We start from the raw sequence: 25613 nt of genomic DNA, 5'->3' as shown, positions 1-25613 counted from the left end.
ATTGAGCATTGATATGCTAAATAAATACTATATTGAGCATTGATATGTTAAATACATTTTTTTAAAATTTATTCTTCTTGTCTTTGAACTCAGTTGAGTGATGGAGAGCCAGAGTGATAGTTCCCAAACAGTAAAGTCTATAATAATTTTAAAAAATCCCATTTAAAATATCAAGAAAACGTATTATTATTAGATGATTATGGGAAAATCCTCAGAAAGGTAATTGAAAATGCTTTTATATATTAAATAGTAAAGCATTACATTTGGTTAAAAGCAACTTCCAAGACATTAGATTTAGTCAGTATTTTCTAACTTTATATAGGATTACGGCCAAACCATACTTTTCACCATAAAACCAGCAACCCCATCTGATCAATGTTATGACATCAGACATGTCAAGCATGAGCAAAAGTATGTCACTGTGTCCGTTGGTAGACAAACAACTCTTCAGGGGTAGGTTGCAGCACATTAGACCTTCACTAGATTGGGGTTTTTTTCTTGCCTTTGTAAAATAAAAAGGCGAGAGATACATGTAGGTACACTCTTCTGACAATGGTTAAAGTCCTGTGTCAGTGAAAATTGTTTTTAAAATTATAGCGACCTTGTATACATATGGATGTTCATCACAGTGCATCAACATATTTTATGGTAGATGAGACATTTAATTCTTCAGAATTCTTGTTTGACTGTGAAATTAATTGTCACTTACATATATGTTGTATGTTGCTTTGCAGGCCTGCATTGATGACAACCTGGATATGGTAGAGTTCTTGGTTGCCAATGGCGCTGATGTTAATGTCTGTGACAACGAGGGCTGGACTCCCTTGCATGCTACTGCCTCATGTGGGTTCACAGAAATTGCAAGGTAAACTGTCTGTTGGATTGTTGTTGTTAAAACAAATGTTCCTTTTACTATCCTTTATCCTTGAGACTTAATTCAGTTGTCCTTTGATTCATTACAGATTCTGTCTGTGTGTGTTCATCCATATGTCCCACTTATAGTTTTCCAGACCTTTTTTTACAATGCCTCAAGATATTGAGTAGGAATTTTGTATATACTTAGTAGATTTATCATGTACTGTTACAGAAATAATTTGAGTTAGTTTCATGGTGATTTACTAATTTTTTACAGAGTTATGGCCTTTGAACTTTGGACATAAAACATGTTTGTTGGTGCTGGTAGTAGGCATATATTGCTTTAGCAGTACTCTCGGAATGCTTGTTATTATTGAGTGTTATTGTTCAAGACACACACACCTGAACCCCAAAAAAGAATTCAAAGTAAAACATGAAGTTTGTGTTCTTATTAAAAGGTACATGTATGTTTCAAATTTAATTATAAGGATTGTCTTTTATTTATTTCAGATTCATAAGGGTATTAACAATACAAAGAAGGCAAATTTTTATGTCAACTGATTTGCACAGTTTGCATTTTTGTTTTGTTTTTTTGTTTACTGCCCCTAAAAGAAATAACTGAGAAGCCTTAAATGTAATGTTGAAACACATTGATATTTCAGGTACCTCATTAAGGAAGGTGCAGACATTGCTGCAGTCAATAATGATGGTGACCTTCCAATTGACATCTGTGAAGATGAAGAGAAAATGGAAAATCTCTTGCAAGAAGAAATGGACAAACAGGGTTGGACTTTTTTTTACTATTATTGTAAACTTCAGAGCCCAATTTTACCAAACATTGCAAGCCTAGTTTTGCACATAAACATAAATTTACTACCAGTACTAAACTACAATTCTTATTATTATTAACTGAACAGCAATTATAGTTTGAAGTACACATATTTCAATTTCTTTTGTCCTTAAAATGCTCCATCTTCTGAAATGATGTAAGTTTCTGTATGATCAGTATAACTGCTAGTTGCAGGCGTAAATTTACGATGTCTTGTGAAATTGGCTTCTGGATCTTAAATTTTTTATTAAAGTGTCTAACACCATGAACATTTTTGTTCAGAGGAATCAGTATTTTGGTTTGTTTCAGTAGTAGAACTAATATTTAGTTCATTGGATATTCTGTTTTAACCTGGACACTTTTCCATGTACGGTATCAAATAAACTGTTCATTAATGATTTACAGTAAAATGTTTTTGTTTTATAATGTTAGTTTTATCTTCATGTACATGTATAAGCTGGAAGTACTGTAGTTGAATGCATGTTTGAGGTAACCAATTAATTCACCTGCAGATATATTTAATATAACTGAACAATCTGTAAAACTGTTGATTACTCAGTTTAAAAATATTGTTCCATGCATTTATTGTAGAAATGATATAAAGCTTGAAATTGCTATGTTTGCTAATTTTCTGAAGGTTTTTGAGTTCGCATGACATATCTTGCCAGCTGTCATGGTTTAATCTGTAGTCAGAATAAAAGTTTGGTTCATGTTCATACATATATATTATACTGATGGAAAGAAATAAAAGAGAATATAATAAAAAGTGGTAACCTCAGTGGTGACTGCAACCTAAACCCTAATCCGTAGTGTGAGGAAGTGAACCATTTTACTGACACCCAACCCCACATTACTGATATCAATACCACATTTTTGATATTCAATCCCACATTACACCTTTGTGTTTATAGACATTACTACACTTGTAGTAAATTAAATGTGATCTGCAATACCATGTGTTCCTGTGTTTTGTTTATGTGATCATGTTTCCACTTGTTTGTGTCTTGACGTGCTTTAAAGGTACAGTCTGCTACACATTAACAGGCAGTGTTAAAGTAATACAGAGATCTAATAACTGTCGATAATAAATAAATAACATTTTTAATTTGAATTTTGCTTCAGTTCTTCAGTTTAAACCAGGTCAGATAATACATTTATTGTATTTTGAAGAGCCAGTCACTAGATTGTTCTGTTGGTAAAATATATTGTTGCTTACAGGCATAATAGTATATATTTATAAAGACAAGTTGTCCAGAATTTTGAAAGTTGTTGCTAATTTTATATTTTTCTGCTGACTAGGAGTTGATGCAGATGCAGCGAGGCGAAATGAAGAAGAAAGAATGCTGATGGATGCAAACCAATGGCTAAACAGTCGGGTAGTCAAGGAGAAGAAACACCACAAGTCTGGTGCGACTGCTCTGCATGTCGCAGCAGCCAAGGGCTACATCAAAGTCATGAAGTAAGCTTTATCAGTAGAATATCGGCAAAAAATATCTTGCACAATGGTTGCTGTCATATTGTTATTTCTAAAACATCTTATATATACATGTATGTTGCTGTCATAATGTTATTTCTAAAACATCTTATACATGTGTTGCTGTCATAATGTTATTTACAAAACTTTTTTTTTGTATGCAAGTTACTGATATTAATTAATTTTTAAAACATTTGTGCATAAGTTTCTATCATAAATTTATTTTTAAAACATGTAATACCGTTGGGGTTTTTTGCTAGAAATTTATGCGCCATGAATATATTTTATCTTCCCTGAGCATCGAAACTTTCCACATTTAAAATCTTGTAGGGCTAAAAGATCTGCTTGTTGAAACTGATTTACAAAAAAGTAAACAATAATGTGGTTGATATTGAAATGCTGTATTTCTCTGTTTGTTCCAGTATCCTGATACAAGCTGGTGTTGATATTAATGCGGAAGACAATGATGGGTGGACTCCGCTTCATGCTGCTGCTCATTGGGGACAGAATGAAGCCTGTATAGTCCTTGTGGAAAACATGTGTGACATGGAAAAGAAGGACCATGCCGTATGTATAATGTTTTATCTAATTTTTATGAAATAAAAAAGGCAAGGTATAGGTATTACTTTTCAGAGGTGGCAGCACTGTCAACTTTTGTGATTAGTTCAACATTGAAGTATTGTTTTTAGCTCCATTTTTTTTTTTATAAGCTACAAATACTCCCATCAGTAAAACTTGATTTATAGCTCTATGGATGTTCAACACATTGCTTGTGAAACAAATTATTTTTTTATTTTTAAATTAAAGTTTTAATGGAATTTAATTATTATTATTATTAAAAACAATTATAGGTTTAAAGATTTTTTTTATATGCATTGACATGAACATCTATGGATGCAATTGTCATTGGTATCAAATAAGTTTATGGAGGGTGAGACATTTAATTCTGAAGAATTCTTGCAAATATCAGGGTTTTATTATGTAAATTAACGTTCATTATCAGATACCAAAGCTCATGACAAGTGAAGTATTTCACTCAGGATATAAATTTTATAACAACTGTTTAACCAACCTAAATTGTTGAACCTTTCTTAATTTGTAAAGGACCATAACGTATAATCAGTTCATGATTAATAATCCCCAATGATTCTCCACTAACTTTGTGTTTTTGGTATGCATAATGAGCATAATGAGCACATATGGTGTGGTTGTTTTTTTGTGGGGGGGTTTTGATCATATTATCATGTGTGTGTTGTTAATTTCTAGATAAAAACAAGTGCTTAATATGCAATTTAACAGTAAAGAAAGTGTGCATATTTGTAATAAGTACAGCAGTGTGTTTTACTGTATCTGCTTTGTGCATACTTTTTCACTGCATAAAAATAGTAAAGAGAATTTGGATCAGGCAGTGACTGTATTTGTGTGTTGTAAGATAAATGTTTCACTTTTTTCACAGGGACTAACACCTTTTGATATTGCTGATACGGACATGGTCGTCGTGTTAGAAGATCTGAAGAAGAAACAAATTCAAGTAAGCTTTGTGGAGTACACACTTAATTTAAATAGACCAGCCATAAGTCTAATAACATACAATGCGGTTACTTTTTTCAAACAAATCAATACCATAACTTATACATTTAAAAAACATTTGTAGCCCTGTCTAGGACATTCAACAGGAAATTCGGAAGATGTGCCTAAAACAGACCTACTTGAACCTTTAGTGGATGTTAGCTTGTGTCAAAATGGTTGATTGATTGATTCTTATTTAATATTGTGGACTTGCTTGGACTTATTGTCATGTCTGTTTAATAATCAGTTATAGGTATGAAAGATGTTTGACATACTTCGTGTTTGTTTTCCAGTTGAAAAACAAGGCCGCTGAAATGGATCAAGAAATAATCCAGACGAAGGGTCAGACCGGAAAGAGAAGGTAAATCTTTGTGATGATGTAACACATTTTAATGTATTATTTGCTACTTCTAACCTTCATCTCGGTTGGTGTGTATTTATTATTCCTTCAAATATACTGTTAATTGAAAAAGATGCTTGTGGTGGTAGCAGATATTTTAAAACTAGAGCAAATTGTTGCAATTGCCACATTGATTTGTAGCTTTACACAGGTCTTGTTTTATGAATATTATTTTCAGTAACCAGGTTCTTTTATCTATTCCTGGCATGATAATGTCCATTTGAAAATATTCCACAAATATAATCTCAGTAGTTTGAATTCGATAAATGGTTATGTACCTTCATTCATAAGTGTATATTTTACTGGTTCTAAAAGAATTCTGTGACAAATAGTTTCATGCACTCATGCAAATCTAGTATTTTGGAACCCATCTTTCATTTACACATTTAAATTTAGGACATCATATACATGGTTGTAGCAGATTTTTTTTTGGGGGGGGGGGGTTATACATAACACTTAAATGAGATAAAAACTTTTAACTTCTCAGAGGCCTGCAATTAAATTAGAAATATGACTTGACAATTAGTATTTCTTGTATGACGATCTGATATAAAATTATTTCAGTGACTCATGGTATTTACTTATTTCTAACGTGTGTTCTTCAGGAGCTCTGTGACTCGTATGAGTGGGGATCAGAAGCAGAATGTTCTACACAGGTCAGCTGAGCAAGAGCGGCCACCTTTCGAAGCCAATCTTTTCCACAACAAGGAGGACGACAAAAAGGCCGAGAGTTATAACGAGGAAGAAGGCGAGTCGGAGGAGACCGGTAAAGAAATAGGTAAAATCCATTTGAGTTCTTTTAATTACTGTGTAAAAACAGCTGTAATCCATTCCTTTTCTTAGTTACGTAAAAACTGCTGTAATCATTCCTTTTCGTAGTTACGTAAAAACAGCTGTAATCATTCCTTTTCTTAGTTACGTAAAAACAGCTGTAATCCATTCCTTTTCTTAGTTACGTAAAAACTGCTGTAATCATTCCTTTTCTTAGTTACGTAAAAACAGCTGTAATCATTCCTTTTCTTAGTTACGTAAAAACAGCTGTAATCATTCCTTTTCTTAGTTACGTAAAAACAGCTGTAATCCATTCCTTTTCTTAGTTACGTAAAAACTGCTGTAATCATTCCTTTTCGTAGTTACGTGCTGTAATCATTCCTTTTCTTAGTTACGTAAAAACAGCTGTAATCATTCCTTTTCTTAGTTACGTAAAAACTGCTGTAATCATTCCTTTTCTTAGTTACGTAAAAACTGCTGTAATCATTCCTTTTCTTAGTTACGTAAAAACAGCTGTAATCATTCCTTTTCTTAGTTACGTAAAAACAGCTGTAATCATTCCTTTTCTTAGTTACGTAAAAACAGCTGTAATCCATTCCTTTTCTTAGTTACGTAAAAACTGCTGTAATCATTCCTTTTCTTAGTTACGTAAAAACTGCTGTAATCATTCCTTTTCTTAGTTACGTAAAAACAGCTGTAATCCATTCCTTTTCTTAGTTACGTAAAAACAGCTGTAATCCATTCCTTTTCTTAGTTACGTAAAAACTGCTGTAATCATTCCTTTTCTTAGTTACGTAAAAAACTGCTGTAATCAATTCCTTTTCTTAGTTAGTAAAAACAGTTGTAATCAATTCCTTTTCTTAGTTATGTAAAAACAGCTGTAATCCATTTCTTTTTTTAGTTATGTAAAAGCAGCCATAATCCATTCCGCTTATTTTAATTATTATGTCAAAAACCCAAACAGGCCTTAATCCATTTTTTTTCTTAATTATTTAAAAGCAGAATCACAATTCATTCCTGTTAGTTTAATTACAATCTAAAAGCCAAGCCATAATCCATTCCTCTTTTATTTACAATTTGAAAACGGGCATAATCCATTCCTCCTGTTTTAATTACTATATGAAAACTGCCATATCCATTCCTCTTTTAATTAAATTGTAAAAATAGAGCCATGTTGTTTAATGTTAAAATATGTAAACTATATTCCTCTTCATTTTGTTACCATCTAAAAACAGAGCTGTATTGTCTGCTGTTATAGAACTATGTAAAGAAATATGTAAAATCCATTTCTTCTCTTAATTATAATACAAATAATCAAATGTCATAGAAATGCATAAAGTGATGGATAAAATCCATTCCTAATTCCATTGTCCAACATGAACATCAGTTTTATGTTGAAATCTGATGTATCTTACATAATATAGAAACCACAACACTGATAGATTATAAATGTCTAATCATTTTAAGGATCTTCCAAATATTAAATATAGTAACTGAATATAGCATGATTCACCTTTGAATATCTATTTACCGTAAAATGCTATATTTTTGTAACTTGTAAGTTAGGTGTAAGGCATTCTGTGTCATTGACACTGATTTAGTTTTTACTGTGATGATGTTTTCTTGTTTCAGAACGGAAGAACGAACTCAACAAACAGACATCTCATGTGGAGAAGGTAATTAACTCTAGCTTAAAGGCACATTTTATACTTCACTGTAGATTATTGATTGTCAGCACAGTTCTAAGATTATCCATTATGTACAAGTACGATGGCTTGCATTGGGAAATATTTGAAACAGTAAGAAACTTTTAATTCAAACTGAATAACATATTTTAAAATACAAAGATATTGGTCTTACATGTTAGATATGACCTTTTGACTCTTTAGCAAAAAACAATTTAGTTTATCTGAAGAAGGACAATTTTAGTCTTTAGTTTAACTTTCTTAGTGTTACATTTCTTTTGAAACACATTTTACCTGATATACAGTTGCCAAATTTGGACCACAGATGGAATAACAGGATTCTTATACATCATGGAAGTTTTTGAATGTCATCATTTTAGGGATGTCAATTCTGATACTCCATTTTATGCATCATTAAATAACCTTTTATTAAAAGCATTTTAGGCTTTTCTCTGGTGGTTTGTGTGGTGGGATATACTTCGGTGATAGAATGCTGTCCTGACGTGCAGTGGGTCAAACCAGTTGACCACTCTTGCCAATTCTCACCAAAGTCAATCCCTATGGTATATATTCAATCATGGAGACGTCCAGTTAATAGCAGATGCTACTGCATTTTTCTTTTGAAGCAATTTGACTTATAACGGGGGGAAACTGAAAATTATAAACTAAATTTTGATGTATATATTTGTATGTAAATGTTTGTGCTGGTAAAGTATGTATATGTATGCTAATATACAGGCTATTGTATATGCTAAGACGTGCGTTCTATATATATGTTTTGTGCATGAGATCAAATGTGTCTCCAATTGTGGTGGGAAATGCATCTTTCATCAGACTTTCCTCTAGTCCAAAAAAAAGAAGTCATTTTAAACTTTGAGGGTATCTTTGCATTATTTTGATAATGTACTTAGAAGTAGCTATCTACATTTTTATTCAGATATAATATTTATTTCTTACCTAACATTTTGGATTTATTTTTTTAAATTTAAGCTTAGTATATTAACCATACATTACCAATTAAGTAGATTAACCATTCATTTCCTATTAGCACAGCCACAGATGATCTGACTGGACATTTAGTCATTGGACAGTTATCTCCCCTTGACTAATTTGCAATTTCAGGAGAACTGACAAGTGACAAGTTTAGTCACATGTTAAAGTTAGGAGATATGTTTAATTAAAATGAACTTTTACAATATATGTTCTCCCTGTCACTCTACTCTCCCCTCCTTCCCTGGCAAAGTCAGAATTCTATTCCAGGGTGTGGATGCCTTGAAACTTGGTGGATATGCAGTGTTTAGGCTGAAGCCCATAAAATATTAGCAATTTGGTGAATTTGCTAAGAAAATCAGTCACCAAATTCAAGTTTCATTTAACCAAACAGTAAAAATGACAATACATGGACAGATGATTTTTGAATTGGCTGTTTGGTGAATTAATAATGAAATATATTTGCCATATTCAACTTTAATTTGCATTTGGCAATTTGGCAAGCAACAGCTTAAACTCTGGATGTGGGCATGTCAATCCTTGCCCTGACTCTAATGTAAATAGAATTTAGTTTGTAAAAGCTCATGATCTTCATAAAATTTAGTTCTTTTAAATTACTTAAATAGGGAATAGAATATAACCGGTCTTTAGTACCAGTAAATTCTGTTTTAATAACAATTTAAAATGAGTGAACTATATGCCAAAATAAAACTAAAATGGAGGAAAGCCTGTCAATTATCTAGGTTGTGTAGAGGTAGACTAGACTATTGCTTTGTTTGCATGCAGCCTTGGGAACAAGACTTCACCCCCAGCCACGCTGGAGTTGATCTCAAGCGAACTGAGATGCCCAAAATAGATGAGGTTTCGGAAAGTGAAAACATTTCACGGTCAGATGAGACTGTAAGAAATGGCGAGCAGAATGCCATCGTAACTAAAATTGAGGATGTAAGTTTAAGAAATTTGATATTGCAGTGTTTAATACTAATACCTTGAGAACTAACCTTTTCTGCTGCAAAAATGTAGTTAATATAAACTTCTGTTTTCTATTCTTTCTTGTGTTGGGCTAATTTTTCTGGAACGTCCAATGTTTTTTAATGCAAATGTCTGTCTCTCTTAACAACTCACTACTGTGAATGTTAAGTGTTAAATTATAAAAGTTTTCGTAAAGTAACTTTCATTAAAAACTCAATTTTCATCTGTTTTATATTGTGGGACAATAGGTTGTAAAATAAATGTAATTAAGATTTTTTTTTTTATTACTTTTAAAAGAAATTTAAATAAACTAATGGATAATGAAATAATGTTAAAAGTACAATTAGATGTATGTAATTTTTGCAAATGGTTCAATAATTGTTTATGTTACCTGCAGCAAAAGGTATGACTGGAATTTCAAATTTTTTAGTTACCATATTTAATAGTATGAGTTGGTTTGTAGTGCACTTTAAAAATTTAGAATTTTTTGGTTTTTGCAAGTTTTTTGTAACTGAACTTAATAATTATTCATATGATTTAAATTAATAAATAAAGAGGATTATTCATTAAACAGTGCTTGGTCTGTCAGTTGTCACTGTTCCAAATTAAAATATGGTTAATAGAGTTATTTGTCCCATAGTGAGCCATTATATATTAAAACACTAATCATATTTTTTTTATGTCCTTGTATAATGTCTGTTTTAATAATAGTCAGATGTTAAATCATAACAGGGTTCTGAAAATTTTGGAATCATATAAAGTACAATTCCACTTGGAGCAAAAATAGGGAGTTTTTAAAAAGTAAAAAAAATTCAGGGAAGTCCTTTTTTAAAAATTAAGATGTGCTACCAAAATAGAAAACTAAAAAAAATGTCTGGGCTTGTTTAATAATAGTTATATCTTCAGAGAAGAACATGAGTAGTATTAAAGGTAGTTTTCAACTGTAGATAATAAAATAAAGCAGAATATCAGGCAGAAACACAAAAATCTTGGTTATTGTAATTGTGCTAAATACAAAAAGTGAGAAGTCCGTGATAATATTGACCAAGTTATTTAAGTATTGTTTAGCAAGTTTTTATGAAGATACACTTTATATATTCTAAATTGCAACATTTCGTAAAAGTGTCGTACAGTGAAAGAGTAGCTAGACTACTAAAACATGCTACTAAATTTACATTTAACTTTTATCATACATTGATTGGCAGTTTGATGCAAAGTTTGTGGTGTAATGGTATAAGAACAGCACTTGGGTGCTTTAGAATCTTGGAGCTTGCCCCTTATGTTTGCATATTGCTTCTTTTAAATTTTAAACAGTTTGTTTTTAAATTAGTGTTCTGAGAACAATAACATTATATTTTGATTAGATTCATGTACTTTGAAAATCTAATTCTGTAAAAGACAGTTGTATTAAAAGTTAAATATTGACACTAAAAGTTAAACATTTCGCTACATCTTGAAGAAAGACAAAGGTTTATGGTTTTTATGGTTTTTTAAGTAAAGAATATTTTTAACTTGTAGTACTTACTTGCAATATTTCATTACTTTCTTGTTGCTTTTTTCTGCTGAAATTATTTCTGAGTACTTTAGAGGTGTTCCAAAACTGATTACATGGGTAGGGATGGGGTGGGGGGCACTGCAATTATTTTATGCCTGAAGCAATGTTTTCTCTTTACATACCAGTACTTAGTTCAAATACAATTTTAGTTTATGGTTGGTGGGTATAATTCTCTTGCCCTTCGCATGTGATCAGTTGTGGAACATCCCTTACTTGTATGTTGCATGGTAGATATTGGTACATGGTTTTAGATTAGAAATTAAGCATTTAGTTGCATCTTGATTCAGTCACAGGGCTCGAACTTAACAACGACAGTTTAATGAGGGAAATTGTTTTTGCTGCTGGATAAAAATTATTGCCATCGGTTGAGGAGATAATATTTTGCTTTTTAAGTTATATTTATTCATTGAAAAAATTACTGGTTTAAAATAGACATAGTTAAGCTCAAAATTGTTTTATGTGATAATTTAGGTAACAAATTCTTAAGTTTGGGCCCTGCTTGACAAATATATATGTAGTTGTTTATTTTTAGACAATTGTTCATTTCTTAGAATTAGATATAACATCTTTGCATTTACCATATTTAGGTTTATTATCATTATATAATTGTTTTTCTGTTGTTGACCGTAAAAGAGTGTTTTCTTTTATTTAGAAGACACTGTTTTCTTTAACAGAATGAATCACAGTTGTTGTCAAACTAGGCTTATAATAAACTGTTGAGCTAAATTCACCAAAATGTAATGTGTATCATTTTGTAATATTTAAAAAAATACACTGTGGCACATTCTTTTTCTTGCTACACAAATATATGCAGTCAAACCCTTTCATAATGGCCACCCAGGGCACCTGTTAACTGTGACTTTTCAGGGCTAGCTCTGAGTAAGCAGACAATTTTGCCAAATTATCTATTAAACTCCAAAAATTGCAGAAACACGCATATGTTTTTAACAAAATATCAATTATTCCATGAAATTCTTTTGCCAAATGAAAATAAAATTTGCCAATTGTTTTAGAAATTCACAATTGGCAAATTTGGTATTGAGCCAGAGCTAGCCCTGCCTTTACAAGCATGCAATTATCACGAGCTGCACGAGCATGCAGCCTTCAGTTTTGAACATGCAGCCTTTTTGATCATGTAGCCTTTATAAAAAGATAAAATATACTCAACACCAAAAGAAACTATAACATTATATTTAGTTATTTTAACAAGTGATTAACTCATTGAGATTCATGAGATTACAGGTTGATATAACATTTATCATTACACTGAATTGAGCATTTGTAATTAATTACCCGCCTCGGTGGCATCATGGTTAGGCCGTCGGTCTACAGGCTGGTAGGTACTGGGTTCGGATCCCAGTCGATGCATGGGATTTTTAATCCAGATACCGACTCCAAACCCTAAGTGAGTGCTCCGCAAGGCTCAGTGGGTAGATGTAAACCACTTGCACCGACCAGTGATCCATAACTGATTCAACAAAGGCCATGGTTTGTGCTATCCTGCCTGTGGGAAGCGCAAATAAAAGATCCCTTGCTGCCTGTCATAAAAGAGTAGCCTATATGGCGACAGCAGGTTTCCTCTAAAAAAACAGTGTCAGAATGACCATATGTTTGACGTCTAATAGCCGATGATAAGATAAAAAATCAATGTGCTCTAGTGGCGTCATTAAATAAAACAAACTTTACTCTTTTTTTAATTAATTAAACATCGTAATTAAAAAACTAACCTCAACTCTGATTTATGTTTCGTTTGGTGTTCAGTATACTTGCTTTCAGTTTGAAGTGTTGTAGTCGGCGTCCTTTATATATAAGCTGGTTGTTAACAAAGGTGCCCTTTATAGCAGGTTTGAGTATATAGGCTTACTGACCCATGCTTACTTTGCTTCTGCATTCTGCTTTTTTCAAGGAAACTCCAGCAGTGATTAAAGATTCACCCGCCACAGACACACCTCAGTCTAATAGAGAAATCTCTAATTCTGTTAAGGATAATAATAAGACTTCTTCAAAGGATCTTGTATCAAGGTCCATTAGTGCACCGTCAAGTCTTCCAACTGAAGAACAGGTGGGTTGGCAGTTGTCTTCTTGTCTGTGTCGTGGTAATTGTCCTGTGTGTAGCACTCTAGCACATTTCACTGTTTCTGCATTCATTGTGAGGCTTGTGGGTATCGTACAATAATTAAATTTCCGTTACATTAATTAGAATTTAACATAATCCTATTGGTCAGGCCATAGCAATGGGAGTTTGTTCATTTCTCGATGAGCGTAAAAATAATGTCAGGGTACATCATATCTGATGATGTCACTTTATATTGGTAATTTTTCGTATTGAGCGTTATTGTTTTTAAACCAAAAAGAATAATTCAAAATAAAACATAAATTTTTAGGGTTATTGTTGTTTGAATGACTTACCCGATTCACAGATTTTTTGTGTGTTCATACCCCGATGAACGTAAAAGAAATAACAGACAATCCTTAAATAAATAAGGTTGGTGGGATACACCATTTTTCGTAAATGCTGTAATACCAAGGAAGTACGTGGTCTGTTCTTTAGTGCTGTATGTAAAAATTATCTTTAGACTCTTTGTGGATTTTTGAAAGTTGCTCTTTAACAAATGGATTTATTATTTAAACATTCGTGGTGCATGTGGACTGGGGTGGGTGTATATTTACTTTACGTTAAATATTTAAGATCTATTTAAGTCCATTAAAGGTTACATGTAGTTGAAGTTTCATTTGACTAATCAAAACACAAACTATATTTTTAAAAATACTACGAGCAGAAAAAAAAAAAGAAAAAAAAAAAAGTGGAATTGGTGGAGATATTCCAAATCTTCAGTAGGTTATTTGTAGAAAAATCTGTTAAGAAACTCAGGTCAGTTAAAAATAATTTAGGAAAACGGGTATAGCGCCATACCCAAAAATGTTTGCAAATTGTTTTGTTTTTTCAAGTTAACCTTTTGACAAAATTACTCTTATCATTGCTATTTGATTGTCTTAACCCTAACCCTAAACTTAACCCATTTTCTTTCTAGGCTAGGCCCTCATACCCTCTGTTGACTGTGGTTGCATTCAATTCCATAGCACCATACCCAAACATTTCTGGTAGAAACACTGAGCCCTCATCCTTTGATTGGCTTGAACACAAATTACTTTTAATTAGAATCCGTATCACAAATGTTTATGCAAAAAAATTCTATAGTATTGTCAGCACTGTTGGGCCATTTCAGACCACACATTTTGATTGTTTGACTCTCCAATACCACTATCTTTTCGAATCATTCACCCACAGTAACATACATTTTTATATTATTGTGTGTGCTTATGTCACCATCTTATTTTTTGTAATTTAGGTTAGTAGTTTTTGGCAATTTCCACTTCCATGGAATTATTGTAATCACGTATTTGCCATAAAATGCCTAAGCAAATCAAATCTCATAGCCCATATTTTTAAACAGTAACCATTCATCATACTTGTTCTGTTATATTACAAACACAAGTAAATCTGAAAACCCACATTAGTTTATTCAATATTTACCTTAATTTGTATTCTAGGTTTTAAAGTATGACGTCTTATAAACTGGAAGATATTTATTGTTGTAAAGAAAATCAAATTTTAAGACAAATTTAATTTTGTGTAAGTGAAGCTTAGAAAATGTTAAATAGTTTCGAATATTTTCAAATAGAGGATCACTGAAGGGTGGTAAGTTTATGATAAAAAAAGTTTCTGAAAGGTTTAAAATCTGATAGTCGTTTAAAAAAAAGAAGGATGAAGTAAAAAAAAAAAAATATAATCATTAGAAAAATATGCACACCATGAAAAAAAAGAAGGCGTAATCATTAGAAAAAAGTATGAACACTAAAAGTTTTTTAAAAAATGCCTAAAGATGTTCACATGTTTCAGGAAATAGCTATAAGCATGACATTGTTTTTCACTATGAGACAAATCCTGTGTAACAGTATGCCAACAAGGAAATACACAAATAAACTCTGCATGAAAATACTAGTGTCTCACCATTGATAAAATTACACATCATTTTGGTCTTCTTTATGTAGAAGGCAAAATACAATAAATCTGTTGTGTGTCAGTGCTGTGGATATATATATTTTTTTAATAATATTGAATCTACATCGTTATAATTAGAAAGCAGAATTGACATGGGTAACAAGGTAAAGATAAGTAAAACGTGATATTTATTTATGTATTTTATCTTATTTATTTAAAAAAAAAATTAAAATTCCCAGATCAATAACAATGTCAATGTAAAATTGTAATGAAAATAATTTTCATGAAAATGTTGTATATTTTTGCTAGAATAATTTCCCATCCAGAAATTTGTGAATTTTATTGTTTTCATTATATTTTAATAAAAAAGTACACAGTAGAATTGTCAAAAGTAAAATTGTGATGAATACAGGGGTGTGGAAATATATAATATTTAACTAGTGTGTCAGATCAGTAACAGCAAAATGTACTACTTGTAGACTGCCACCATTTCTACTACAACTGTCAGCTAATAGCAGAATCTAATGTTTCTATAGTAACACTTCAAATGTTAATTCATTCAACTTTTATTGGCTTTATGATGGTACTAATTTAAAATGGATGAAGTAAAGATAATAAGTAAAGAAAAACAAACTTAACTAAAAAGAAAACTAGCAGAGTCCCAATCTATAGTTAAAACTACAGTTTGAAACAGTGACATGTAAAGTGTGGATTAATTTGAAAAAATGCTTTATTTGTGGTCATTAACAAAAAAGAGGTCCCCTAGTGGACTGTGTTCTTTTTCAAAAACATTTTTTTAATTAATAATCCCCTGACATATTTTAAAAATCCAATCATCTGCTTAGTAGTGTGTTCTTGCTCACTCAATTAGTTGCATGCCCTTTTTGCATGTCCAGGGATCGAAAATTTCAATGAATCACACATCGTTGCTGAGAGATCGTAGCATCCACTCGTGGCGAGCTGGCCTTAGAAAGACCGGATCTTTGAATATGGTTAATGATTCAATAAACAAGGCAAAAGAGGATGGCACATTTCATGTACCTGCATCTAACCATTATCCTCATATCATAGAAAATGTGAGTCTACTTCTACAACTTGAACATTTTTCCATTTTGAACGAAATGATAGAGTAAAGCGGAAGATTTCCATTTTTTGGGGTCATCTTAAATTTTTTTTTTTTATTATATATATTTTTTAATATTACATAAACAAAATAAAAGCTCATTGCATACTAAATATATCTACTTGAAAATAAAGGGTTTTTTTATTGATATTTTGCTATCAGAAGACTTCAATAAATAAAAATCCTCATTAACCTCATTTGTCTGATGTCTCATTCTTGTATTTTCTGTCATTCAAATCTGTCTTCATACCATTTCTACTGTTAACACAAAGGATAAACATCTGTTTAAAAAAAAAAAAAAAATCCACTTTTCTTTGAAACTAATTTTATCAATCGTTATTGAAACTAATTTTATCAATCGTTATTCACTTCAAACAGCACAAGAAGTCACCATTTGCAATCTGGAATATTCTTTATAGTAACTCCACCCATAATGCATTAGTATCTGTGGACAATATTTGTTTCTAATGCTGATGTGGAATGTTTGGGTGTTCCATTAAATATTTATTTTATTTCCTTTGTTCCTATAAGGTTCAGTTTTATATAAAATCAGATTTATTACACTATTTAGTTAACTGAATTCAGCAGTAAACTAATTAAATATTGGAGACATGAAACATCCTTAAAACTGGATGATTTGTTCTTCTTTATTGCATGTTATTGTTATGTTTGAAAAAAACTAACAAAAAGAACTAATGATCTCAGCTTGCCTGAATAATAATATATATTATTAAGATATGCACTGTATAAGCTTTGTAGTTAGTAGATAGCACAATTAACTTAGTTTTTCCTGTTCTGTCTTTGTAATCTTTATATACATTCTATTAATACTGCATAATGCTTTTACTGTGAAAATAAGCATGTAGTATTGTTTTTGTGATGTTTTCATTGTTAAATTATCCGTTTGGTATAATTTAAGTGTTAATTTTAACAGCTTAATATAGAAGTAACATGTAAATACATCAATATTTGACTCTTAATTTTCCTCTTACATAAAGATGAGGTTTCTAGGAGTCTGAATTCACATTTTTTGATACTAGCACTAAAGGCATTTATCAAATACTTAATCTAATGCTAGGATCAGACTACCAACTGCCAGCAGCAAGATGGCCAACTCGACATTTGCTTTGTAATTTCCCCAACTCCCAACTTACGACGGGTGCTCTCAGATTAACAACTAATGGGTTATACGACGAGAACTGAGTTGTAAGAGCGATCAGACTAGCAACTGGACAGTCGTAGAAGTTGTGACAGCAGAAAGTTGGCCAACCTTGTGCTGGCGGTTGCTAGTCTAAACCCAGCATTAGGAATGGTAGAAATGATCATGTTAGTTGACTATATAGCTGTGACTCAGATTCTGATCATTTTGTTTCTGGATGGACAGAAATTATGGAATTAATAAAAAAACAAAAACATATTTTTATTAGTTACGTAGTAATAAAGACATAATATTTACCATGTTGTCTGAATATGGAGTCTTAGGTAAAATCTTTAATGATTTGACTGAAAAGAAAATATCTTCTTATATATTAAACATACATACATATATATAAATATGTGTACCTAATATTTTTTTTTTTTACACACAGATTCAAACAATTACATGTACCGTGTATTCACCTTTACAAAATTCAATGCATTCAAGTAGAGTCAAGCATAATATGATTGCAACTCTTTTTGAAATATGTAAATGACCAGAACTCAAACCATCTAAACTTTAGATTTTAAAATAATTTTGGATTATTGAATGACAGAAAAGTATTTATTTTTAACAATTTCTTTATTTATACCTTTCATTCGGAAATAGTGAAATTGAGACCAGAATATTTAAATATTTTAGGGTTATTGAATGTTAGAAAATATTTTACTGTGGACGAGGTTTCTCCTTTGTGTATAATTATTGCACATTTTGTGTTATTTCATTCTGTTGTTCTTATTAGGATCACTACGGCAATCAGCGCAATGTTGTGAGTACGTCATCTGTGCCCAGTACTACAGCTGAGGTGAATCAAGATAACCGTCTTGCAGACAGGTATTTCACTTTAATAGCTTTACTTTATAATAAAAGTAAACTTAAAAGCAGACAGGTACTTAACTTAAAAAGGTTTACTTTATAATAAAGTAAAATTAAAAGCAGACACAAAAAAATGTTCGTCAAGTTATACCAAATATCAAGAGATGACATAACATATTTTTTTATTTCCAATAAAAGTCATTTCAATTTTGTAAACAAAAATATTTAAAATCCTACATTAATATTGCTTTTTGGCTAAACGGAAAAATTACCAAGAGTTAACTCTCTTGAATAGTGACATAGTGTGTTTTTATTCAGTTTGGGCAAAAGTCTGCTTGCCGCCGCCTCTCTCCACCCCCACCCCACCCCCCTTCCCCACAAATCTGAGAGCCCGTATGCTTATGGTATAGCAATGCATATAAGATACATGCAACAAAAGTTTTCTTTTCTCTTAATATAACGTTTACTTATTGGAATGTGGTGTAATGTAGCTTAGTGGTAGTGTGCTTAACTGAGGTGTGATGGGACACAAGATCGATTACCCCACACACGCACATACACCTGTCCCATCAATGCCACACCACCATCAGCTGCCTATTGGAAAGTGCATGTAAAGCATCCTGTACTGTGTCACTGTCAACCTTGTGTCAAAACGTAGTTCTGGGTCTTAGAATTGCCAAATGTGCATAGATATGTAAGGATTTTACTAATTTAATAATGTAGTTTTGAATTTTGAATTTTTTGTTGAAGGTTCTTAAAATATGTGTGTGCAGGTTTTTATTAAAATTTGAACCTGAAAATGGTTGTGAATGAAATTATATTAGTTATCAAAACTTTTACTTTTTAACTTCAATGCATTGTGCTTTGAACCTTTTGCATGGTTAATTTTTATTTATATTTACTGAGAGGCATAAATAATGAAATGGGTATTTCACTGAATGTTTTCGTACATGTGGACAAAATGACATACTGGTAACATCAGTAAGTGAAAGAGGATTTTGTTAAAATCAGGGGAAAAAATGGAATAAAATGCATGTGAGGCAAAAAAACAAACTTTATGTTTATTGCAACAACACAGCATTGCATATGAAAATGTTTTTGCACATGCTTTCCCTACACTGGTCTCGCTATGAAAGCAACCATTTTATTGTTTTCTTGTCTTTTTTTTTCTTCAATATGCCATGATAAGTAATGCTGAAAAAAAGAAGCTATTTTGTTGCAAAAAACCCCACCAAGTTGTGTTTTTGTTTCAAACACAATTTATTTTATGTTTTTCTCCCAAGAAAATCTTTCGGTTACAACTTACAGTTGTTACCATTCTTATTTTATATATATATATATATATATTATGACATTTTCATTAAAAAATATCAGTGAAATACTCATTGTGTTAGTTATGCCTCTCAGTACATATACATATCCATTTATTAAGGATTTTTACAGAGTAAAATTTTATTATAGGAGTTTCTGAAAGTGTGCAATCCTGCATGGATCAGAAATGTTATTTGAACATTAATGAAAACCTGTTTTTTCTCTCACAAGTTACAAGTTGATGTTGTTCTGTTTTCCAGTGTTCATTTTGTTTGTGTTCATTTTGCGTGAATCTTCCTTTTGTTGAAGCTTTCTTCTCAACATGCTATTAGAATGCTGAACAATAATTATTATTACTATTCTTTTTGTAGCCAGTTTTCTTCAACAAACTGTTTATTCAAACTCACTGACCACTGAGTTAAAACTGTAAAACAAACCTGAAATTATTTCACAAGTGAAAAAAACAATTAAAATTAGTACAATTACTGTAAAAACTACAGCTGCTGTTCTTGGCTATGACTACTATACTACTACTGCTATTGCTTCTTCATCCTTAGGGGCGGGACGTAGCCCAGTGGTACAGCGCTGCTCGATGCGCGGTCTGTGTGGGATCGATCCCCGTCAGTGGGCCTATTGGGCTATTTCTCGTTCCAGCCAGTGCACCACGACTGGTATATCAAAGGCCGTGGTATGTACTACCCTGTCTGGGGTGATGCATATAAAAGACCCCTTGCTGCTAATCGAAAAGAGTAGCCCATGAAGTGGCGACAGCGGGTTTCCTTTCTCAATATCTGTGTGGTCCTTAACCATATGTCTGATGCCATATAACCGTAAATAAAATGTGTTGAGTGTGACGTTAAATAAAACATTTCTTTCTTTCTTTCTTCATCCTTATTACTAGTAAAAGTAAGCAGGGTGAGCTCTGGGTGAAATTATCTATTAAACTTAAAAAATTACAAAAAACCAGTTATTTTGTAACAAAATATCTTTTATTACATGAAATTATTTCGCTAAATTAAAATAAATTTGCCAATTGTTTTTGAAATTAGCAGTTGGCAAATTTGGTAAGTGCCAGAGCTAGCCCTGAGTAATTGTGCAGTTATGATTGGTTAAGAACACAGTTTAATAAATGAATTGTTTGCAACAAAATGTTTCCAATAAATAGCAACAATTATATCAGATCATGGCACAGAGTAGCTTTTTTTGCAAGTCCAGCACATCATTAGTGACTTTAGACATCACATTTTCAAGAAATGTTTGCAGTAAATAGCAACAGTTATAACAGATCATGGCACATAGGATCTTTTTTTTTTTTTTTTTTTTTTTTACAACACTTAGTGACTGCAAGTCCAGCACATCATTAGAGACTTCATATTTACACAAAATGTTTGCAATATACTGTAACAATTATAACAGGTCATGACATAGAGTAGCTTTTTTTGCAAGTCCAGCACATCATTAGTGACTTTAGACATCACATTTTCAAGAAATGTTTGCAGTAAATAGCAACAGTTATAACAGATCATGGCACATAGGATCTTCTTTTTTTTTTCTTCTTTTTTTTACAACACTTAGTGACTGCAAGTCCAGCACATCATTTTGTGACTGCAAGTCCAGCACATAATTTTGTGACTGCAAGTCCAGCACATAATTTTGTGACTGCAAGTCCAGCACATCATTTTGTGACTGCAAGTCCAGCACATCATTTTGTGACTGCAAGTCCAGCACATCATTTTGTGACTGCAAGTCCAGCACATCATTTTGTGACTGCAAGTCCTGCACATCATTTAGTGACTTCAGACATCACATTTGCAAGAGACATGATCCATTCACTGTACTTTCTGACAATAGAATTCAGTAATGCAGAGTACTTGATCAAATATATTTGTGTGTGTGTGTGCGGCTTGTTGTTAGCATTTTACTGACTGCATGCATGCATGTCACGTTTTGTTTTTGCTTTTGTGTGTTCCAGACATAGTTTTGTTAGCTCGTACGGTCGATCTGCTACCTCCCCTTATCGCAGCCTGCACTCCACTGGCAGCTCATACCAATCTGCATACGTGCCCTACTATCGCAGGCAACAAGAGCAGAATGAACGCAAGGACAGCGGCAAGGAGAGCGACAAGCAGCAGGACGATGTGCTGCTGCGGTCGAGGACGACGACAACAACGGCGCCGTCGACAACCGTGACAATACCAGCGTCAGTGACGACAGCCAGCACCACCATCTACACAACTACAACAGTCACATCACCCACATCCAACATCTCAATGTTCAGAAGGTAGTCTGGTGTTGCGGTTTCCAACAGTGATATGAATATATTGAAATTGTCATCGAATGCCACTCCTCATAAACGATAATCTATATTAATTGGGGGTTTTATGTGCCTGTCTTTGACGGGTTGTATTATGGTATGGCGTTCATAAGTCAGTCCATATTTAAAAAAAAAAAATTGAGCATATTTTTCTTTTCAATTCATCTAGGATCAACAAACCTTGCATGCAAGTACAGCTTGGAATAGCTGTATGTCACATACCATAACTAGGTCACCACGACCTACTTTTCATGCACATTAAAAGAAATTCTTGTCCAGGCCATATTTTCTTTATCAGTTCATATAGGATTACCAATCCTTGCATGCAAGTACAACTTGGGATATTTGTATGTCGCATACCATAAGTAGAGGATGGAATTTAGTTCAGTGCTCACTTGCAGTGTTTGCGTTGCAGGATTGAACCACTTTGGTGGATCCATTAACATGATTGTTTTTTTTCTTGTTCCAACCAGTGCACCACAACTGGTCAAAGGCTGTGGTATGTGCATATGAAAGATCCCTTGCTGCTTTAGGAAACTAGATCACCATAACCTACTTTTGATTTGCATTTCGTGTACCTCACCAGTATTCTTGGGTTTTTCTTTTCTTTTTTTTCTTTTTCTTTTTTTTCATTATTTTTTAATTAAATAAAAAAAAATATATATTGTTACACTGTGACACTACTGATCCATTCTTCTGAATTTGAAAGTAAAATTTTGACTGACCAACATTTTGCATACTGTTTGATGCAGGATCATCACATTCGGTGGTCTTATGCAATGTAAAATTCCCTCTTTATTGGTTTTAATTTTAATGTGAATGTGACCTAGTTTTGTGTAATTTCATCTTCTCTTTTTCTCTGTAAATGGATTATGTTGCTGAAGTAATGTAACTGTAAAATGTTTTTTATCAGATCTTATGAACCTCCCAAGCGTGATGAAGAAGCAGAAACTCAGCGGAAGGCCAGAGCCAAGAGAGCAAGAGAAACCAGAAGGTCAACACAGGTCAGTGTAGTTGTAATATCAGCCATTTTGATTTTTCAAAACCATTGTATAGTTTACATATTTCACTATATTATTGACAAGTATATTTGCAGACTTCTGACACTTTCGTCACTGTTTTTCTAGAATTCCAAATTTTGCCCCTTTTTTTATTATTATTTTTTTTTTTTACTTCATGGAATCCCTGTTACAATAAGACCTGTCCCCGACCAGGGTGAATATAAGGGACAGGCAGTCAACATGACCTTGATATATTACATATAACAGGTTTTCAATAAATTCTAGAGTAACTTGAGGAGAAGCAATACAAGCTCTAGAAGCAATACAAAAACACCCCAAAAAACCCTCACAAAACAAACATATAAAAAACCCTCACAAAACAAACATATAAAAAACCCTCACAAAACAAACATATAAAAAACCCTCACAAAACAAACATATAAAAAACCCTCACAAAACAAACATATAAAAAACCCTCACAAAACAAACATATAAAAAACCCTCACAAAACAAACATATAAAAAACCCTCACAAAACAAAGATATAAAAAACCCTCAGTATAATAGAGAAAAGAATACAATTCAGTATACAGATATTCATTTAAAATGAAATAAAACAATTGCTGAATTTTGCCATTTTTAGTGGTGCCTAAAAATGTGTTTTTGTTCTTTGATGAAAACTTTACAGTAACCTGCTAATTTCAGAGATCCTTTTCAGCTGATTTCAAATTGTTTATGAAACTGTCCAAATGACCAGGAAATAGTAGAAATCTGATAAAAAGTACCATTTCCTCTTTTATAGCAATTTGGTTTACATGTTCATAGCTATTTTAACTAGACTAATAGTGTATGTGTTTGTGTGCGTGTGTGTGAGTGAGTGTGTGTGTGTATGTGCATAAAGACTTAATTTATTTAATAATAAATATTGTCTTTTTCTTCTTCATTCAGGGTGTTGCTTTGGAAGACGTGGAACAAGCGCAGGAATCAATAAAACATTCGTCCACCGATCAGGATAGGGAAAAATTAAGACTTCAAAATAACAAAGAGACCGATAAAGATAATTCTAGTGTGTCTATAACAAAGAGAGACTCAGTACGGGACTCTCAGAAAGATTCTCTCTCTGATAGAACTAGTTCTAGTTTGTCTTCCAAAGACACTCCGGCCGACGAAACGTCGACTTACCACCGCCGCTGGGAAGACCACCGAGATGTAAGTGTTTGTGAGCTTGTGCATGTTTTTATTCCTGGATGTTGTTCGAGTGACCCCGCTCGTTGTTGAGTACCGTAGATCTGCATCTCACGCGTGTGTGGGGGCCAGGAGGAAGAGGAGTGGTAGATCCTGTTACTAACCAGGTGGTAATGTTTTTCCCATGAAGCATGTGGCGAGTCTTTTCTTCACTTGTTTGTGTTAAATGTATTCACATTCAGTCTGGTAGTAAGTATTCGGTAGTTAATAAGGAGTACTTTGTGCGGTAGATGTACATATTTTCTTATTGACTACCGTTTTTTTAGATAATGATTTTTTTTTTTTTTTTTTTTTGCCTTTGATGTGAAGTTTTGAGATAATGGTGTGTGTGTGTGTGTAAATGCGCGGTTGTGTGTATTTGTGTTTATGTGTGTGTGCACTTGTGCACAACCTACCAAAAACCAGATCACCTTTGAATTTTAATAGTTATCAAGGTGTTATCAAAAAGTCTGCTCACTCTAGGGGACTGATTAATCTAGTGGATGACCTAAAACACACTGATGCCTGCCTGACAGCAAGTTCACAGCAGTAGTACACTTCATATTTTCCAAACATTTCGCGTCCTATCTTGGTTGATATATAAATTGTCAAGTGGAATTTACATTCTCTGCTTACTGGTTTGCCATTTTGTTTTGTAATAAAAAATTTATCAAGTAAATATTCTGACAAACTAGTAATTTTTATAAGCACCAATCTGATTAACAAGATATATAGACAGGATCTGATTTTTAGACGATTCATTGTGCACAAAGATTATTTACCCTTGCTGTGTAATAATAATTTTTTATTACATGCCTATTCAATCTTATAGTGATAAAGACATTTTTAAACCGTGCGACAAATTTATTTTGTATCGCACATATGTGCGATCTGGATCGGAACTTTTAAATGAGGAATTCTCTTTTTCTTTTTACTGCAGTTAGCGCCTTTTATTTACTGACGTCATATATGATTTACAAATGACATCACATCATATTTGAAACATTACACAAGACTACCTCTTGTATGATTCTTAATGTTAAGTAAATCCATGAAAGGAGTTCTGATCTTAGATTTAACAAAGTGTTGGCTACTATTTAAGGGAAACCACTATTCCAGGCAAGTTTCTATTTTATAGTTGGCTACTATTTAAGGGAAACCACTATTCCAGGCAAGTTTCTATTTTATTTTTCGTAATGCTCCGAGATCTAGCTACTATTCAAGGGAGGCCTCTATTCCAGGCAAGTTTCTATTTTGTTTTTCGTAATGCTCCGAGACCTGGCTACTATTCAAGGGAGGCCTCTATTCCAGGCAAGTTTCTATTTTGTTTTTCGTAATGCTCCGAGACCTGGCTACTATTCAAGGGAGGCCTCTATTCCAGGCAAGTTTCTATTTTGTTTTTCGTAATGCTCTGAGACCTGGCTACTATTCAAGGGAGGCCTCTATTCCAGGCAAGTTTCTATTTTTTTTTATTTTTTTTTGTAATGTTCCGAGACCTGGCTACTATTCAAGGGAGACCTCTAT

The 25613-nt window shown here is 32.6% G+C and overlaps 1 protein-coding gene across 9 annotated transcripts in view; it reads left to right on the top strand.

The window, feature by feature from the left end:
- Positions 1–25613, top strand: part of LOC121370381 (protein phosphatase 1 regulatory subunit 12A-like) — a 94775-nt gene that overhangs the window by 17499 nt on the left and 51663 nt on the right. For 3 of the 9 annotated variants that reach the window (XM_041495562.1, XM_041495559.1, XM_041495561.1), the window contains exons 2-16: positions 735–865; positions 1518–1639; positions 2984–3143; positions 3581–3725; positions 4615–4689; positions 5021–5088; positions 5733–5905; positions 7531–7574; positions 9360–9518; positions 13007–13162; positions 16000–16179; positions 18167–18258; positions 21524–21832; positions 22779–22869; positions 23814–24074. In XM_041495562.1, the coding sequence (XP_041351496.1) occupies positions 735–865; positions 1518–1639; positions 2984–3143; positions 3581–3725; positions 4615–4689; positions 5021–5088; positions 5733–5905; positions 7531–7574; positions 9360–9518; positions 13007–13162; positions 16000–16179; positions 18167–18258; positions 21524–21832; positions 22779–22869; positions 23814–24074 (2166 nt within the window). The remainder of the gene's footprint in view (positions 1–734; positions 866–1517; positions 1640–2983; positions 3144–3580; positions 3726–4614; positions 4690–5020; positions 5089–5732; positions 5906–7530; positions 7575–9359; positions 9519–13006; positions 13163–15999; positions 16180–18166; positions 18259–21523; positions 21833–22778; positions 22870–23813; positions 24075–25613) is intronic. The other 6 variants (XM_041495563.1, XM_041495564.1, XM_041495566.1 and 3 more) reach the window with 6 other exon arrangements.

This window comes from Gigantopelta aegis, chromosome 4, assembly GCF_016097555.1.
Source record: "Gigantopelta aegis isolate Gae_Host chromosome 4, Gae_host_genome, whole genome shotgun sequence".
Taxonomy (NCBI): Eukaryota; Metazoa; Mollusca; class Gastropoda; order Neomphalida; family Peltospiridae; genus Gigantopelta; species Gigantopelta aegis.
The sequence above is the reverse complement of the archived record's forward strand: the minus strand, read 5'-3'. Positions and strand labels throughout refer to the sequence as shown.